We start from the raw sequence: 20,520 nt of genomic DNA on the forward strand, positions 1-20,520 counted from the left end.
TAAAAAGCATACACCAGTCACTTTGAATTTTTGGCCTAAATTTTAGAGGTGTTTTGGGATTTGAATCTTTTTTGTTCTAGTTAATTCAACAAAGTTGAGTCTGTCTTATTTACAAAGTTGATTCCTTTTTCTAAAAATTAACTGGATTTATTAAAAAAAATTAAAGAAAATCTTTGATTTAAAACATTTTGTCTTATTTTTTATATTAAGATTATTATTTTCCTTTTTTTTTAATTTGAGAAAAATAAGATAAGACAAAGCAGTTTTCATAATTATTTGTTAATGAGTAAAATTATAACTCTAAAAGAAACCAGACACTCATTTTGTAAATTTTATATTTTTCCAACAATTTTAAAATGATATTATGAAGATGAAGTCTGGATGAAAATCCAGAATGCCCAACTTTTGGGAAAACTTGTTTGGTTTGACGGGATGATTGAAAAAATAACAAGAAAATTTCAGCCATTAAACGTGGACCAATTGTTGAAACATTTAAAACTTTATAGAAAACAAACTACTTGTTTATAATATTTTTAGTGCATGACCCGAGAAGTTTTGTATAGACTGCCAAAGTCACAAATTTTGGTGAAAATTGACTTAGTCATGTCCAGTTTCATGCATAACGGATCTAATATGTTACTCAGATCACACAATCAGTTTCCCACCTGATCTGCGTCTTCTTTTTCTTCTTTTGTTTTTTTCTGAAATATTACACTAATTATCTCTTTGAGATAAGTAGATTTTTTTCAATATCCTCATAAACTATGATTTTTGAGCCAGTACGAGACTAATCTGAAATGCAGAATGAATCAGGAATAAAGATTTTAAGCCCCCTCAAAGGTAGTATGTGGAAATCGAATGGAAGCCATTTTCTTTCCACTGCTCAGTTCTCATGCACTAACTGAATTACCATCATTTGATATCTGATATGCATCTTTTAACACTGCATTACAAAACAAGAGGAGAGTTATATTGACAATTTTTTTTAACAAACAAATAAATTATAATATGTCTTACCAGTAAGATTTCACTCAAAAATATCTTACCGATAAAATATAATTTAATTTATAAATAAAAAAATTATAAATATAACTTTTACCGTAAAACAAAACATCAACATCATAAAAGAATAAACAAATACAATCCCTTCAATTTCAAACTTTGGACATAACGGTATTAATTGTTATTATTTAAATTGTTTGTAATAAGATGGAATATAATGCAACATTATAGAATATATTTAATTTATTTCATTTTATACTTTTATTTTTCTTTTGGGGTACAGGATGAAATTGAATAAATCAACTTGTTATTCACTAATTCCTTTATCATCTCGTTTACTTTATACACAATAGAATAAAAAATTTATTCTTTTCCATCATAAAATATTCAAATAATGGTATAATAATTTTTTTTCATCTCATTCTATAATATTATTGCATATCTTCCACTCTTTACTTACTAGATATTTAAAAACAATAAAGGGAATTAAAGATATATTTGTGCTTTACTATGTGAATTGGTATATGGGAGAGTCCACAATCTTTTACAAATGATTCTTTCACCAATAAGCCAAATGATGATAGGTGAGTTGACACTATATCTCAACTTAAAATTTTAAAGCTATATATCTATGGGTCTTTTGCATTTATGTGATTCTTATTTGGTACATTTATAACCGATGTGAGACTTACCACTGCTCACACACTCGCATTCAAATATTTCTAACAATAGAGTCATCGTGCAATAATTCCAGATGATACGAAATTAGTTACTAGATATTTACATTTGAAAATAAAAATAAAAATTCTCATTTGAGGCAAAGATCCTTCGATGGAAGCCTGGAAATTGAAAAATTCTATGACGAAAAGATTTTTAATTTTTGTTTAATTAAAGGGTGAAGCCCAGGTAAAACAAAACAATGAAATCAAACAAATACAACGAGTTCCAGCTACAACTACTAAATCAGCTAAGAACAATCTGATTAAAAATAATAAGAGGTTCTTCTGAATACTGAAGAAGAGAGAAATTGGCTAGCCAATCTACTCGTGTTGCCTTCCCTAAATGTATGTTGAAAACATTGTCTTTGTCCAATAGAGTGCTAATTTTATTCATGCGTCCAAAGCCTTGTTGCCAGTGAAATGAGTGAATGGCGTGAATAAATGAGCATTAGGACCGGTATAGATATGATGCATATTTAAGGAGGGATTTAGCAATTCCTGTACCCCAGGGTACACAACCGTCGTAAACCCAGTATATTCTGTTGAGATATATAGTCCCACGTTAGTTGTATGGGCAACTAATGTGAAGTTTAGAAGGCCTTGGGCACTCCTACCTTTTGAGCTAACTTTTGGGATGGTGTATCCCAAGGTTCTTTACATGGTATCAGAGTCTCGGTGCACCGGGTTCGATCCTCACTGCCCCCCACTTTCTTTCTAGTGGAATTCTTTCTTCGCACAGGTAGGTGGGCCTGTGCATTGTCCACACTTCAAGCCCTCTTGTGAGGGGGCATGTTGAGATATATAAAACCATTAAAAAAATCCTCACCCACTAGCTTAAGTTTTTGGATTTAATTGGTTATTTACATGGTATATGGTATCAGAGCCTCGTGTTGTGTCCCGGATTCAAACCTCGCCGCCCCCCACTTTCTCTTTGGAATTTTTTAGCACACCCCACTTTCTCTTGTGGAATTTCTTAGTACAGGTAGGTTGGGCCTGTTGCATCATCAATTCTTCAAGCCCAATGAGCTCTTGTGTGAGGGGGCGTGTTGAGATATATAGTCCTACATTAGTTGTATGGACAACTAATGTAGAGTTTATAAGGCCTTGGGTACTCTCACCCTTTGAGCTAGCTTTTAAGAGGATGTATCCCAAGGTTCTTTACGTATTCTCGTGTAAATCAACAGTTACCCCAGTTATCGTTCAATAGCTTCTTAAGAATCCAATTTGCAAATCAGATCGACAACTTTAGCTAAACTTACACATTGAGAGAGACATTCTTTTTCCATTGTACTCTTGCTTTTTTGCGGTATATACTCGAGGTAAATGCCTAAACTTCTTTATTCTCTTTATTTACTTCATAACTGCTTAAATTGTGTGTTCAAATTGTGTAATAGACTTTTGTAATCACATGCAGGAGAAACCATTGACTCTTCAATATCACTACGTTCTATTATATCAAGTATTTCATCCTCTTATCTAGAAAAGGTACGAAGATTATACTACATTATCTGCATAAAATTACAAAATCGTATACGTAATTGCTATTCAGAGGATGTAAATAATGGATATCCTTGTAGACGTGGTTTCAGAAAACTCCTTTCCTTGATTCCTTTTCAGCAAAACTCCAAATAAAATTTGGTGACTCAATTTTTTTAACTTTAAAACGTAATAATTTCTTAAAAAAGCAAAACGGACATTTTATCCTCCTCAAAAAATGAAATCTTTGATCTTCATAAACAACTGGAATAATTTCTGAAAATCTCTGAAACCAGGTCTGTTATGGACCTGAAAAAGGCCCATACTTACGAGAAGCCCAATCAGCAAAACTCTATTTTATGCAATCACGACATGCACACACACCCCCTCTGGCTCAGGCCATCGTATAGTGTTTAGTGATTCGTTGTTCCCAAGGTACCTAACTCATAAATATTTAGAGAGAAAACACTAGATCCAACATCAAATACTCGACCTACGACCTACGGTCGGACACATCTGCCTCAGGCAGAACAAGGTCCTTCTCTACTGTCTTCCTCAATGCCACAGAACAAAGATATACTAATACTATAACATTTTGGTTAGTAAACAATTATTAGTAGAGAGAGAAGCTAGCCACATATACATACACACCATAGCCGAAATTCCGATGACAGTAACCCATTTTTAGGAATGCGTAACGGTAGGTGTCTTTCAACGATATATCTTTCTACAAAGCCGCAAACTTTGAATAACTAGTCTAATTGAACTACGTCTATTGATTCGGTTACTTGTCCTCACGATAAAACAAAACCAATATCTTCACAGCTTAAAGGAAATCAACTTGTCGTTTGTATATTCACAGCACAAGCAGCAAATATCCGCAACAGTTGCCAGTGAAAAATAAGGTATTTTGCACTAGAAAAATGTTGCTTCTAACACGCTATAGCTTCAAAGGTCACAATTGCCTGTGTTTATATTTGACTGTAGATGGTTTCACTTCATTTTTTTTTTCTTCTGTCAACACCTAAGTAGTGGTGATAGTTGTCTTCTAAGTGTTGAGGAAATGATATTATTCTTTCCAGTAACGTTTCTTGGGAAAGACCTTGAGGCACAAGGAATAATAGGAAAATAAATTAACTTACACTCGCCATTATTTTAATTCAGATTGCCTAGAGCAGAGGCCTTCTTTCGTTTGTCGAATCTCTCAGTTGAAACAGTTAAAAGCTTATTGAGAGACATTCCTCCCCCGCTTATACTCTTTCTTACTTCATACCTATGCTTAATTCTGTCGTCAAATTTGTAACCGAGGAATGCTGGAAAAACTAGTAATTCCTCAATGTCACGGTCCATCTCCTCTATCAAGTACTTCATCTTCTTCTCTAATGAAGTATGATTATACTGCAATATTTGTGGCTGCATCCTGCTCATATTAACAATATCTTCACATGAAAACCCATAACTCAAAAATAGAGTGATGACCTTCTGTATGTTCTCACAGCTTGACCTGGTGGTAAATGCAATTGCCATTGCCAAGTCCTTCGTCCTATATTTATACCCAATCTTGACCAGAAACACAAGTTTACAGGCAATGTTCTCACGGAATGAATGCGCTAGAAACAAAGGTGCTTTAATCAAGAACTTGAAGATATCACCTGAATCTAACCCACATTCCTTGAGAAACTGTATTCTAGGACGCAGTTTCCTCTCTCTGCTATTAGTAACTATAGCTGGAAATTCAAGTATTAACTTAAATATCTCTTGGTCATCAAGGTTTGCAAAAGACTTAAGGAGCTCAACATGTTGCTCCACATGTTTCACACTATAACTCAAAATTGCTGGGAACTTATGCAGCACTTTCCCAACGTCACGCACATCTCCACCATTAAGCTGAGTTAGGACTTTGATTTTTGGAATCAGCTGATTATCCAAATCGTAGTTGAGAATTGCAGGCCACCTTATAATCAAACTAATACCACCAAAGGGCTCCAGGAAAGTTATGATCCTATCAATTTCATCCATTGACCTATGACAAAGTGCCTTTGTCAAATTTATTTTGTTAAGCACATGGACAACCTTATCAACAGGAATTCCTCGATCAACAAGGAGTTGGATCTTTTGAGGAAAACCCACAAAGAATCTTGGTTCAGTAACGGATAAAAAGCGCTTCAGCTGTGCTTGTTCAAGCTGTCCTTCCAATTCATCTCTCAAAAAGTTTAACAAGGTGTCAATTTCCTTATCTGTTAGCACAGTTGGACGCTTCATAACCAAGTAATTCAGGGCAACACGATCCAACCCGAGAGACTGTAGACATAGAACCCGAGCACGCAATGAATCCATTGACACCAACGTAAGGTCAGGGTTATTGAGCAAGAGCAATTGAGTTTCCTCATAGACAATCCCCATTTCTCGAAACAAAGAGAAGAGCGTCCCTGAAACAAAACATGAGTCAGTAATGGACACACATGACACAGTACATGGGTTTATAATAGCTGCATTTTATATGTTTGAGAATTTGACTCAGAGAGTTTTTCACCTAATTCAACGTCAGTAATGGCGAGTGAGCTACTGCAGCAGCACTGCAAGAATGCATGAACGGAGGATCGGAAACACTCCTTGTTGAATGGTTGTGATTTGATGTTCGTTTTGGTGACGGAGAACAAGGCTTGAGCTTCATGTTGAGGATACAAGGTTGAAGATGAATGAAGTGAGAGTTGAAGGGAATGCGAAAGGTTTAATGGGTATGGATGAAACATCATAGAAGAACAAGAACATGAACTATTTGTGAACAGAGCGAGTGCTAACACCATTTCTGCAAAGTGGCGCTCAAATCACAATGGTTCTGCGCGTATGGTTTATTTGGAGGTGCAAATATGCAATCACGGACCATAATAAGGATAAGAAAAAAAAGAAAAAAAGTGAACTTGGAGAATTATTTTCTTTTTAATTTATTACAAAAAATTTCTAGGAGTATTTAAATGGCAGGAACCAACTAAAAATTTTTAGTACAAACTTCTAAAATATAAAAAAATAATTAAAAATTTCCAAACAGTTCAAGAACCTCAAGATTAATTTAACCGATATTCTAATTTAAATGCTAATATTCTAACATAAATGTTAACATTTTAACAAATACAACCCCTTAATTTAGAGCCTACATGAATAATGGTAAATTCAATTATAATTATTTATGTTTTTTTATCTCATAACGTGACAATCTCATATTATTTAGTGACATAAGATGATCTTAATCCAATTTTTTTGTACAATGGCACTCCCCACTAGCACTTCTTAATGGCTTAGCTGAACTTAAACCAATTCAGCTTTAAAAGAATTATCCCAAAGTATGAGTTCCATCGGACACAAGAAAAAATTCTAGTAAAAAATGACGAAGTAACATAAAGCTGCAAATATATTGAAGAAATAATGTTTCAAATAATGGAAAATGGAAGAGACATTTACAAAGGTAAATGTTATTGACACTACAATGCATGTTTAGAATTCCAAAAGTGACTCAAATTAAGCTCTTTTCAAGAATAAACATTGTTTTTAATTGATAAATGCCAATGGAAGACCAATAGTGCCACCGCCATACAGCATCTAGGCGAAGCCTGCATCATAACTTGCTGCAGCCAACTTAAAATTTCAAGTAAATGGCTTGTAAAGACTTCAATTATTTTCTGACTCTCTTAGCTATTGTTAGACTTTGTTCTTGTTCCTTTGCACTTTTATATGAAGCAATGGCTTTTATTAAAATGACAGATGTGTTTTTCTTTCCAGATTTTTCGGAAGACCTGGAAAAAGAGAACCTGCAAGGTGTTATGTATATTTCTCATCAATGTAGAAACAAAAAGTATTTGAAGAGTAGAAATGAAAGGAAGAAGATCGATCTATTCGGACAACCTTGTAGTCTAGTTACATCAATCTCACTCCTTTCACTACTCTTCAAATACTTTCTACCAAAATAGCCTCATTAAAGCATCAAAAGAAAAATCAGTAACCACAAAGCAGCTCACAGTAAGTGCACTTGCCTCGTTTTGGGATGAGGCGTTAGATCACCTTGTGTGTCTTAGCAGGCTTCTCTCCTATCACGTTGACTACATTGTCCCTGAATGTAGCAGCACAAGAAATATAAAATTCTCAGGACTGCACAACTATGTGTACTCGAAGCGAAGTTAAATATCACCAAAGACAAACTGGTAGAAATTTTACAATGTCCATAGTCAAGGGAATTCCCTAACAGCACGGTGCACAAATCAACAGCTGTTGACAGAAAACTAGCTTGGTCTCAATTCTAGATCAAGACAATATAAAGATGCCTTATTAAATTTCTCAAAAAGCTTGGAAATTGAGAGGGAGGTATAGAATGGTAATATTAAAACAAAATGACCACCAAGAACAGAATTCATATAAATCTAATGATGCGAGAGTATGCAGATTGAACTAAAACAGCCTGAATTTCTTGAAACACATGGAAATTTCAAGCTCAATTGCAACATGTGTTAAAACTCATTTAAAAAATATAAAGACGATAATATTGATTGGAATTTATGCAATCCTCTCTTTTTTTTATGGCAAGGGACAAAATTATAGATGATGATTAACCGTGCCATAATGATTGTATGTGAATAACTTGAGACATTTAGAAAAAGTTTAAAAGGGCTAGTCCAATATACGATGGCTTCTAGAGAAAGAGTGAGATGCGTGTGAGAGTATCATTACTCAAATTAATTATGAACAGCTTAATATAAGAGCAAAAAGAAAACTGAGCTGCTCAGAGGGGTTTATCATCAAAACACAGCTAGAAGCTTATACATAACAGAGTCTCCTAGCAGCGAAATTAATCATCATGACATTACCTTCTTTTGTTCCTTCTTTTCATTTTACTTATGGCTGTCAGGTGTTGTTGTCAACCAACAACAGTAGTATGTAGTTAAAGGAATTATCATCATACTTATATTTGAGAGAGGACAATACAAGTGATATTAACAGATCTCATAGCCTATATCAAAAAGAGAATTAGGACAATATTCTCAATAGAAGGCAGTTAGGAGGCCATAAGCACGACATCAACCTCCACCCTTGCAAGGTGGCAGTTTTTCCATTTATATTTAGATATATATTTTTTCCCCTTATATTGTCTTGGTTCTAAGAGGACAGGCCTGGATAAAGTCAGTTTTTTTGTGATTGAAATATCACAGGTTCGAATCCAAGAAATAATCTCTTTGTAAATGTGTAATGGTAAAACTGCCTACAAGGATTTCCATCATCCCCTACCCTTGCTAGTCGAGGTTTAATGAGGAGTGGTTTATATTTTCTTGTTCAAGTAATTAAGTAGCAAAAGGAAAATGGAAAATGAAAAAAAAAGCTGAACACGACTGCCCTAAAAGGAGCACTCTGATTCAATTGGTAATACAAGCCTTATAACCTTTTATTCAACACCATGTGCTTCAATATACACAAAGCGCTTAAAACATACCATCAAGTTCGTTCAGTGGATGTAATAAATTTTTACCGAAGTTAACACAATTTACCCTTGTCAACACCACAAGCTTCTAAATGTCACATAAAATTTAACTGACATTTCTGATATTGGAACCTAATTAATTGTAAATAACATGGAATATTAGACTTCAATAACTTACAGTGCTAAGTTATAATTGAGCACACAAAGTGCTCTTAAGCAAAGATTATGAACATGGGAAAGGAATTAGATATGAATCTGTAATGAGAAGATTTATCAATTTTTCGTAGTTCTTAAATAACACCCACATTTCCATCATATGAGCTGCAGCGTGAAATTCTCTAAGGGTTAATTCTACAAACATTTAACCTTATCAAGCTTAACATAACAAAATCAGAACAGGAAATCAGATGGTATCTGAAACAAACCTAAAAGAGAAAATTCTAGGTAAGATACCGAACCCCAGGGTAGAAAGGGTTATGAAATAGGGAGTGAGATCCCATGAAATCATAATAAAAGGCAAGGAAATTAAAGATTTATCCATATTGCACCAGAAGTTGCAATTTAATTGTTCAAAAAAACGCTGTCAAATCTAAGTTAAACCTATGGTGAAACCAACGTAAACAGTTAAACAAGCACTGATATTATCATTCTAAATTCCCACAGCAGCACAACTCTTGAATAGGAAAAGGAGCAATATGCCGAAACCAACATAAAATATAAAGACACCATCATTTTCCCAGCATGCAATAACGGTTCAGACAACAAAGACATTCCATAACAGCAACCCCCAACATAGAAACACACAAAAAAAAGAGAGGAAAGAAATTGGCGTCGCTGATCATATATAGTAAAAATAACACAGTTCAAGAATTAAACGCAAGCAAAATTTCTATAGTTGTACAGAGCGCTGGAAAGGGTATTAGTATTAGTTATGAATAACTTTCCATGTTTAAAACATAACAAAAAAGTAACTTAATTTGTGAAACACAACATACGTACGCTCTTACTTGGAAGTTTCAATTCCATTGATATCAAGGGTCCCGTTACTTTTCTTCTTCTTCGCAAAATACTTGGTCTTCGGTTTTCTCTCTCTGACTTTCCAAACGTTGTTCTTCTTGAACACGAACTTGTCCACCTTCCACCCGGTACAACTCGTGTCAATCACCGTCACCTCACTCCTCGTGAAACCCTTCAACTCGTTTCCGTCATTGTCGTTCTCCTCCTCTTCCTCCCCACGATCCACGGCTGTTTCTTCTTCTTCTCTTTCTGCCTCCGCCGCATCGCTTAGGGTGGAGGGGACAGCGCCGCCGCCGGCGGTGACGTTGCGGGTGTCGGTGGAGGAAGAAGCGAGGAAGAATTTAGGGTTCGTCTGCTTCCTGGGGCATTTCTTCGAGGTTTGGGTTAGGGTGGCGTTGCCCATGTTGAAAAGCTCGGCGAGGAGCGTGCTCATTGGCGGGTCGTGGATCTCGGAGGGGCGGGTCCGGGTCGGATTATTGGGGCGGGGCTGGGGGGAATGGGAATGGGTGGTGAGGAGGAAGGAGTCGAGGTCGAGGTCGTCGCCGGTGGGGATTCCCTTGTTGGACCGGAGCCGGTCGAGCCAATTCGAACCGGATTTTCCGGTTCGAGCCGAGCAGAGCATGGTGGCCGGAGGAAAGAGAAGATTCTGGAGAAATTGGAAATTCCTAACAAGTGAATGTGAATGGGAGACAATGGCAAAGGGGAAAGCTAGTCACTCGTCGGTGACTGACACGTGGGGACAGTGACGGGTTCTGCCTCTGTTTCAAAATTCAAACATCGGAAATGTTGATTGCACATACCCTCTGCACCAAACAGACCAATACATAGCACACACAAAAATCAAACAAAGAATTTTTTTATTTTTTTTGAGAAAAAAAAAAAAGGTGAATACTTTTCTGTACGAGTTTTACTGACAGACGTTCATCGAAGTTTTTCGAAGTTTTTTTTTTTTTTTTTTAATTAAGAAATATATATATATATATATATATATATATATATATATATATATATATGGTAGGATTCTTTGACACCAATGTCAAATTTTAATTTTGACACCTCATCTTAGAGCCGTTAGATCAAAAAAGATCAACGACTCTGATTTGCAAGCATGTGACACCATTGATCTTTTTTGACACCGGTGTCAAATTTGAAGTTTGACACCTCATATGAGAGCCGTTAGATCAGAAAAATCAACGGTTGTAAGATGAGGTGTCAAACTTCAAATTTGACACGGTGAAAGGATCCTACCTTAGGCAAAAAAATTAATTTATTATTTTTTTAATAAAAAATTACGAATAAGTAGTCGTTTTGAAATTAATTACAAAAATATAGCAGTTAAACACGCCCCACAGGGGCGTGACCGGATGGAGAGAGACACGCCCAATGTTGGGCGTGACTGTCTGACCGAGGAGAGAGACACGCCCAATGTTGGGCGTGTTTCACCAGGAGCAGCCACGTGGCACAAAAACCAACATTTTTACCGTAAAACTTTGGAAGTCCATAACTTTTGACTCGGGTATCCGAATTAAGTAATTTTTTTTTTGAATCCACATAACTTTTCGAGATCTATGTAATGACACCTCATTTGGAATATTTTGTCTCTCACAAAAAAAAATTGAATTTACAATAATGATACCATAAGAACGTTTAAACAAAAATTAATGGACAGAAAACCACTGTTATGATTAGAAACATTCATAATAAAGATCCTTATGATTATGGTAAGTTATGATAAGGTTAATTATGTATGTTATTGAGATATATATTAAAATTTTGAATGAAGAATTTTATGAAATTTATAATTAATAAAAGTTAACATCTGTCGGTGACAGAATATCGAATAATTTATATTAAAAAGTTAATTGAGTGCTTTTCGTTTTATTTTGATTTTTAAGTTTTTGTTCATGATTATAAAAATGTTAGATTATTTTTAGTAATAATTATAAGGTAACAAAGTCATGTCATTTTTAATAATTATGGTATCATTGTTGTAAATTCAAATTTTTTTGTGACAGACAAAATAGGTCAAATTAGGTGTCATTACGTAGATTTCGAAAAGTTATGTGGAATAAAAAAAAATTACCTAATTCGGATACCCGAGTCAAAAGTTATGGACTTCCAAAGTTTTACGGTCAAATTGTTGACTTTTGTGACACGTGGCAGCACCTGGTGAAACACGCCCAACATTGGGCGTGTCTCTCTCCTCGGTCACGCCCAACATTGGGCGTGTCTCTCTCCAACTTGGTCACGCCCCATGTGGGCGTGAGTCACGCTGAGGTCACGCCCAACATTGGGCGTGTCTCTCTCCAACCGGTCACGCCCCTCTGGGGCGTGTTTGACTGCTATATTTTCGTAATTAATTTTAAAACAATTACTTATTCGTAATTTTTTATTAAAAAACAATAAATTAATTTTTTTGCCTCCTACCTTATATATATATATATATATATATATATATATATATATATATAAGATTCTTTGACACCAATATCAAATTTAAAGTTTGATACATTATCTCACAACCGTTAGATAAAAAAATCAACGACTCTGATTTGTAAGCATGTGACACCATTGATCTAACGACTCTCACATTACATGTCAAACTTTAAATTTAACACCAGTATCATACGTCTATATGTATATCTATCTATCTATCTATATATGTAAAATCATATTTAAAGTTGTTGCACGTGCAACGATGATAGGTCTATGGTTATGATTCTCTATATTTAATGTTTTCACCCTTTATATGGTTATAATTCCCCTCATTAAATACTTTAACCTATATATATATATATATATATATATATATATATATATATATATATATGAAAAATTTGTTACTGCTGCACATAAATCAGCTACATGAAAAGGACGAACAAACAGAGACACGAAGCGCATCGAAGAGTTGATTTTTATGCATGTAACAGTTTAGAATTATTAAGTCTAATTAATTAATTATTATTAATTATAATAAATCTCAACTGTTAGATGTACGGAAATCAACAATTAATATGTGGTGTAAGACTTGTTATTCTTATACCGATATAAGTTGATCATATCACACCCACACACATATGTGTGCGTGTGTGTGAGAAAGAGATAGATATTTGATTTCGCTTAAGTAAGATCTTGGTTTCAAGTATTTTGAATACAAAAAATCCTCTTTGAAAGAGTTAGCCCAACCATTATATGAATGTTCCCGACTGAATAAGTTTGACTCTTCTCATATGTGGTTTATCAAAATAAAAATAATAATAAGATGGGAAAAATATTTTTTTTTTATTATAGAAAAAGTTTTTATGCCACACTTATATAAAATTGAATGGATTTCATTAATATTTTTTCTCTTCTTTCTTTACAATGGGACCCACCTATTTTTATGTTTGTGTGATAGAGAAACTTTTGCTACATACGGGGGCGTTTAGTTCAAGCTTTTCATTTGGTTCCCCATCTATCTTGAATTGGTATTTCATGATTGCTTTGTTTGGTAGAAAGATTTAAAAAACTTAAGCTATGCTTCTCTTTTCCCCATCCTTTGCCAAACATGTGCAAAACCAATAGCAAATCATGATAGATTTTTACCACTTTGAATGTGGTATTTGTAGAAAACTAGCTAAATTGCAAAGTATTACCCTCTTCTAAAACAACAAAGGTGGGCATAGTTGGCTAAGGGTTTGGTCCATACCCCTCAAGGGCGTGGGTTCAAACCTCGCTGGCCGATGTGAGGACTTTGTTGGTGGGTGATATGTAATCCCTCCCAGAAATTCTCAAAGAGGTTGGAGGGTCTTCTCTGACCCTACTGAGATACCAATGTCTAACCCCACTTAAACTTTTTTGTTATCCAAAAAAAAAAATATATTACCCTCTTCTAAGTACACATGTCTACATTTTTGAAATATCAAAGGTTATTTTCGGTATTTCAACATATTTGTCTATCATTATTTCACTTTCAACCAAATAAAGACTCACAAAATTTAGCCCAATTTTTCTGATAAAATTTTGACCAACCAAACAATTTTTTTTAACTTTTCTACCAAACTCATTGTTCTACCATATTACTGGTAATCACATTTACCTAGTTAAAAAAATATCTCCTCTACCAAACACTCCCTAACAAAAACAGAAACATTAAACTCTAATAAGATATATCAATTTTTATGGCTTAGATTTTTTATTTTTTATTTTAAATAATTAAAATTTTCAATAAATGTTTTTTTGATTAATATTCTTAAAGCATTTGGCAAAAGATATCTTTTTAATAATAAATACTTCGATATGTCAAACATTTTATTTATGTTTTAATGTGTATATTATAAATAATGTTTGATATATATTAATAGGAAAATGATCCGTTTACAATTTTTTTTTACAAATTACACTAAGTATGACCGGTCATACACTCTTAATTAGTATATGACCGGTCAGACATAGTGTAGTTTGTAAACAAAAAAATTTGTAAATATAACACCCATATTAATATTGAGTACGATATTTTTTATTACCAAAAAAAAAAATTACAGTACTTTTGTCACCAGTAACATGATTAAAATGTATGTATATAAAATAGGGGAATGATCTGTTTACAAATTTTTTTTGAAATTTTTTACAAATTACACTATTTTCTCCCGGGAGAACATAGTGTAACCAGTGTTCTCCCGGAAGAAGATAGTATAGTTTATAAGAGTTTGTAAACAAAAAAATTTGTAAATATAACCTACCGCTATAAAATAAGGGGTTTATACTTATAATGTTAAATTAGTCAGTTAGTCCCTAACAAATTCAAAGTGGACCCATTTTAGTTCTTTTGAGGGACTAATATGGGTTTTTTTGAATTTGTAAGGGACCACGATTTCAACTAAATGGGTACACTTTGAATTTGTTAGGGACTAACTGACTAATTTATTTTTATAAAGGACTAAAATGATAACTATATTTTTTGTTAGGGACCAAAAAAAATATTTACTCGGTTAAAAATAAGCCTACGAATTCCCAACAATTTAACGAACACGATACTCATGACATGTGAAAATGAGATGATTGAGGATTTCTTTCGTTCTGAATTCCCTGTGTTTCTGTTCATATTTCGCTTTCAGTCTTCAAACGACAAAATTAAATTCCAGGCAGACAAAAAACACAACAAACTCAAAAAAGTAGAGGCGCATAATTAGAAAATTTCTTTACAAATTGATAAAAGTTAAAGACTTAATCTTCTAGGTTACAAGTATTAGAATTAAGTATAGATAGATTACTCTTCAGAAACAAAGAAGATAATTTCTATTTTTATTCCAAATGAGTTAATGACGGATTATTCGGCAAGAAGTGGGAAACTTTTTACTAAATTAATTTTTAGGATAGATTATTATAATAATACATGTAGATAATCACGCTGCAAAAATTACACACCAATAAATGAAGAATATATACTTTGTTAGCATTGCTGAGATATATTTCTCTTTCATCCAACTATTATTTCTCCGTCACATCTCCTATCCATAGTAAAATAATACTAGTAAGAAATGTCATGGATAAGAATTAGAGAATCATCATTCGTTCGTTCATTTATTCTACCACTAGGGATAGCCTAGTGGTGGGGTGTGTTTAGGGGATGTTAGGTTTGCTGTTCGATTTCATGTAATATCAAAAAAAAAAAAAAATCATCATTCGTATATGAAGCATCAATAAATGATTACATAACTAGTTACTAATTATGGTGCTATTCGTCTTGATTTTATCCACCTCTTAAATTTTTAGACAAATAAAAATGACTTGTGTAACTCTTGTGACGCATAGTTTAATATTCAATATTATTAATTAAAAGTTTCAATTGCTTTGAACTTATCAACATGTGAGTTAACTTACAGACAATACACTTAAATATAGTGGGAAAGATTGTTTTAAAACATGTAATAATTGGTTACAATAATTGTATTTGGAGATTTTGTGTTTGGTTTGTCCAGCAGGCTAGGCCTCTTTTTTAACATCATCTGGTCTGAACAGTTGGATTCTATTTCCACCTTTGTCAAATGGAGGGGTATGTTAGAAAATGCAAGAAGGCCACCTTCTCTGCTCTGTCCCTATCAGTTTGGCAAACCAATTTGTTTTTATCCCTACTCTGGCGGAGATAATTGTCGTCATTTGCTACTTTTAATTAGCAAATATTTGTTTTAATCTTTTGGTCGGAAGAAAGATAATTGCTCTATTTAAACCTTGTAAATCTAGTAATAATTGTCAAGAGATATATAAAAATCATTAATATAACATCACTCATCAGTTTAAGCTAATGGATTAAAATGATTCTTTATATAGTATTAGAACACATGAAAATTGGGTTTGATGCATTAATCACTTTTCAAACTCAATGAACTCTCTTGTAAGGGACATGTTAGAGATATATAAAATTATTAATATAACCTCACCCTAACAAGCATGGACACACACTTTTTTTAAATTTGTGCGTGTCGGATACGTGTCGGACACCGACACGCGTTCGACACGTTGTCGATATTTTGGGACACGCAGTCAACGCTCCGACACACAGTCAACTTTTTACGAAACGCGATCAACGTTCCGACACATTTTTTTTTTAGGTCTAAATTTTATTTATTTATTTTATTAACTAAACATAAAAAATAATTTATAAATCATTTTTTTCTGTTACGAAATTTGACATGATAATAAGGTACGAATTTTTTTTTTTATATTTATGTTATGAAATTTGAATATTTGATTGTTTAAGACTTATTATGGACTGTTATATGTATTAAATATAAACTAGTAAATTACCCGTGCGATGCACGGGGAAAAAGAACAAAATATTTGTCGTCCGCCGTGGTTGGTTAATCTCACTGCAAACCATATACTTACAAAAACCTTTGTTGTTATCTTGTTCTATATTTCAGGTGGAAAAACTACAGTATTGACACATAACTTTGCAAATATCAACCATAAACAAAAATATGTTATCCAGAGTTATTAATATTATGCAAATCAAATATAGTTATCTACTCGATGAGTTATGTAAAAAATAAATACGACATAGTAGACTGTTAAAATGAGGATGGCTAAAAAAAGAAAAATGCATACAACTTATTGCTAACTATAACAGCCACTAATAAAATCAAGGTAACAAGCAGACCGAGCAAATATGAAATTAAAAGATCAGCTTGTACCTATAATAAGAAAACGCTATTAATTCAGTGTCATTCTATAGCAATTATTGGAGGGATGGGTTCAACACATACCAAACATGTGATTTTATATGTTTATACATTACCAGGGACATCCTCTTCTACCATCATATTTATGCCTACGATACAAAATGCAAATGCTCATTAAATAAATTACGCTAAATGTTAACACCCAGAAGTAATAATCTCAGCAAAAAAAAGGTTATTTTTTTTTAGAACCCAAAAAACGTTGTCTGAAAGGGATTTGAAAGCAAATTAACCAAAGGATCATGTATGAATCATATTTTTTGCTTACATTGGAACAAATGTGTCTAAACAGCATCAAATCAATACACATGCTAAAAACTTGTAACAATATAAAGAACCCACAATGATAAATTTTTAAAAAGCAAAAACATACATTTGGGTCCACCAAAGACTTAAAGAATGAGGTGACAATAGCTTCGCTGCTTCAAACACTTGAAACTTGATATCTTGGCTCATTATATGAATCCAAATTATTTTTTTACGTTGACCTTAAATAAAATGAATTTTTCATTAAGAACGTTAAGTTTTCTTGGATAATGTTAGAAATCAGCACCCTACATAAAAAAACTCCTTCAAAATTAAGTATAACTCGTGCGTTGCACGGGAAAAAAAGAAATTTGTTTGTCTGTCTCGTAAAAGTTAATGCAAATCATAAAAATATATCTTTGCATTTTATTTAAATCAATATTGTTAGCTACCTAACTCCAACTTTTTGTACATATAGAGTTGGCAAATTTTTGAGTTATTATGTTTAATATAAAAGAAGAATAGCAAAATTTTAATTTAATTACAAAAAAATATAGGCGGGTCAGTCCTACGGACAGACTCCACTTTGCAACCTCTAATTGTCAGCATTATATAAAGCATGTAATAAATTTTTATATTTATCCACACGAAAAAGTTCTTATATTTACATCTAAGTTTTTATATTTTATCTCAGAGATGGACTTTTGTTTATTACAATCAGATTTAAAAAATAATAATAAATAATAATTTTTTTGCAAGGATTTGCGTCGTTTGTTTTGAAATTTTACAAATTTATATTTACAAAAATTAAAATCAGATTTAGGAATTTAATTATAAAAGAAGAAGGATGAAATTTTAATTTAATTATAAAAACATTTGGTAGGCAGGCCCTCCGGGCCGAGCCGAGTTTGCCACCTATAACTATTAGCATGTAATATATTTTTATATTTATTCACAAAAAAGGCTCTTATAATTGCGTCTAGGATTTTATATTTTATCTCAGAGATGAACTTTCATTTATTACAATTAAATTTACAAAATAATAGTAAATAATTATTTTTTTGAAAGGATTTGTATAGTTAATATTTGAAATTTTATAAATTTGTATTTACAAAAATTGAAATCTGAATTAGGAATTTAATTATAAAAGAAGAATTGTAGAATTTTAAATTAATAATTAAAACGTGTTGGCAGGCGGGGCGTGCAGGCCCTCTGGGCCAAGCCCAGTTTGCAACCTTTAACTGTCACCGTTTTATATAAATAATTATTTTTTTGCAAGAATTTGTGTCATTAATATTTTGAATTTTACAAATTTGTATTTACAAAATTTAAAATCAGATTTAGGAATTTAATTATAAAAAAAGAAGTATAAAACTTTAATTTAACTATAAAAATGTGTTGGTGGGCCGGCCCTTCGGGCCGAGCCTAGTTTGCCACCTCTAACTATCAACATGCAATTGTGAATTATCCGTGCGATGTCCAGAGAAAAAAGAATGAAATTATTGTTGCCGTTTGCATAGCACGCTAAAATTTTCAAAATTTGCGTGTCTGACAAGTGTCCGACACGGACACGCTCCGACACGCGGTCAACATTTGGGGACACGCGGTCAACTCTCTGACACGTTCTGACACGTTTTTCCGACACGCGGACAACTTTTTTCGACACGCGGTCAACGTTCAGACAGGTTTGATGAAGAGGAAAGTCATATATATTTCAATTTTCTCGACTCACTTCCAAGAGAAAAGGACGAAACTCAATCTGTTTCTCATTTGACTATTATGCATCATCAAATGAGATACATCGGTAAGCCTTTTGTTCTACTTCAAAAAAAATATAATAATATCATTCTAAAAACTCAGCAGCCACCAAAAAAATATATAAAAATATCCAAATTTTTTTTTAAAATAAAATAAAATAAGGATATACTGACGGGAGACTTCACGACGATTGCTTCAGCCTCGTCGGTGGTCGGTGGCGAGACGATGATAATCTCTGTATGTATCTCTTCACACCTTTCTGAACGTCTCATTTTTTAACGTCACAGTTATGTAAGGTGGTTTCATGGACGAGAACGGGAGTTGCCATTTCGTCGATTGCATGATCTGCTCCGATGGGTTAGATGAGGAAGCTCGAAGGTCGGAGCGGGATCGAGAGGGTTTCAGGTTCAAGATTGATTGCAAAAGATGAATTGGAAGAAAAATGAGAGAGAAGTGGGAAAATAAAAAAACCATAACAGATGCAGATCAGATCTAAGAAAAATATTCTATGATTTTACCTTTTAATTGTTTTCACTTTAAAGCCATAACAGATGCAGATCTATCCACACAAATCTTTGAATGCAGAGCTTTGAACATTATTCAATAAAAAAAAGTTCAGATTCACAAATTCAAAAGGAACAAAGAACAATGAGATGCAGTGAGAAAATTTTGTTACGATTTAAAAAACAAATCTTACCTCTGCACTGAGAAAATGAGATGTGGTGGCTAAGAAAATGAAAGAAGAAGTTAGATTAACTTATTTTTAAATATTTTTTATTTTATTAATGGCAGTGAAATCGAGGCAACAAAGAGATAAGAAGGAATACCTGATGAAGGATTTACCATTGAGGAACTTTTCTTCAAAGGTTGAGTGTCGTTGAAAGAGGTGACTTTGGAAGCATAAAGACCTTCACTGCCGCCGTGGAAGAAGAATGAATTAGTACTGTGAATAAAGATCTCTTTTTGGTAGTGGTGGATCGAAACAATGGAAGGTGGAAGACGCTGAATATGTAAATAACCACTCACAATATCATGAATTCTTCCACCCTAAAAAATGAATAAATCAGTGTCAGTAGAAAATTTATGAAAACGAATTCATAGGGTTTGTTCATAAAGAAACCGAAAATTATACCAATAGAACAATCCCTACACACATGAATAGAAAAAAAATGCAGGAAAGACAAAAAAGAAGAAGCAACACTTTCCTATTTATACAAAAACTCAATGCATTATATGAGTGCTTGTAGAATACACTTCACCATTACCGATGCAGGAAATAGTGGAAAAGTTATACAGTTGTCTGCCACCAATGAATTTTAAATTTCAAATATTATCCCACCCTTTTTACAATTTTTTTTTTGCGAAAAGTAAAAGATTTCTAAAAGAGGCAACTTTTCAAACTCTTCTCAAGTGTGAACACAAAGCTGAGAATGAAGGACAGAGCGACACGTCAGCAAAGTTTCCAATGGTGGATTTAAGATTATATATATTAAGATTATATTATATATATTAAAAATATTATTTAATATCAAAATGTGTCCCAACGTGACAAAATATGACTTTTTTAGAATTAACGTGTCGGCGTGTCGTGTCGTGTCGCGTCCCGTGTCAGTGTTGGTGC

General features: G+C 33.3%; 2 protein-coding genes across 2 annotated transcripts; both read right to left on the reverse strand.

Annotated features, from left to right (window-relative positions):
- Nucleotides 1-3,879: 3,879 nt before the first annotated feature.
- On the reverse strand, nucleotides 3,880-6,208 carry LOC133307554 (transcription termination factor MTERF8, chloroplastic-like). The gene is made up of 2 exons (XM_061508081.1): nucleotides 5,731-6,208; nucleotides 3,880-5,626 (listed from the first exon to the last, which is right to left on the reverse strand). Exons 1-2 carry the CDS (start codon nucleotides 6,002-6,004, stop codon nucleotides 4,353-4,355), a joined length of 1,548 nt encoding a protein of 515 aa, XP_061364065.1. The 5' UTR covers nucleotides 6,005-6,208; the 3' UTR covers nucleotides 3,880-4,352.
- A 124-nt stretch (nucleotides 6,209-6,332) lies between these two features.
- Nucleotides 6,333-10,362, reverse strand: LOC133307552 (uncharacterized). The gene is made up of 3 exons (XM_061508080.1): nucleotides 9,669-10,362; nucleotides 7,226-7,302; nucleotides 6,333-6,988 (listed from the first exon to the last, which is right to left on the reverse strand). Exons 1-2 carry the CDS (start codon nucleotides 10,298-10,300, stop codon nucleotides 7,245-7,247), a joined length of 690 nt encoding a protein of 229 aa, XP_061364064.1. The 5' UTR covers nucleotides 10,301-10,362; the 3' UTR covers nucleotides 6,333-6,988; nucleotides 7,226-7,244.
- Between the last annotated feature and the right edge of the window lie 10,158 nt (nucleotides 10,363-20,520).

This window comes from Gastrolobium bilobum, unplaced genomic scaffold (assembly GCF_033153095.1).
Source record: "Gastrolobium bilobum isolate Gb01-03AN ecotype WA unplaced genomic scaffold, APGP_CSIRO_Gbil_v1 utg2307, whole genome shotgun sequence".
Taxonomy (NCBI): domain Eukaryota; kingdom Viridiplantae; phylum Streptophyta; class Magnoliopsida; order Fabales; family Fabaceae; genus Gastrolobium; species Gastrolobium bilobum.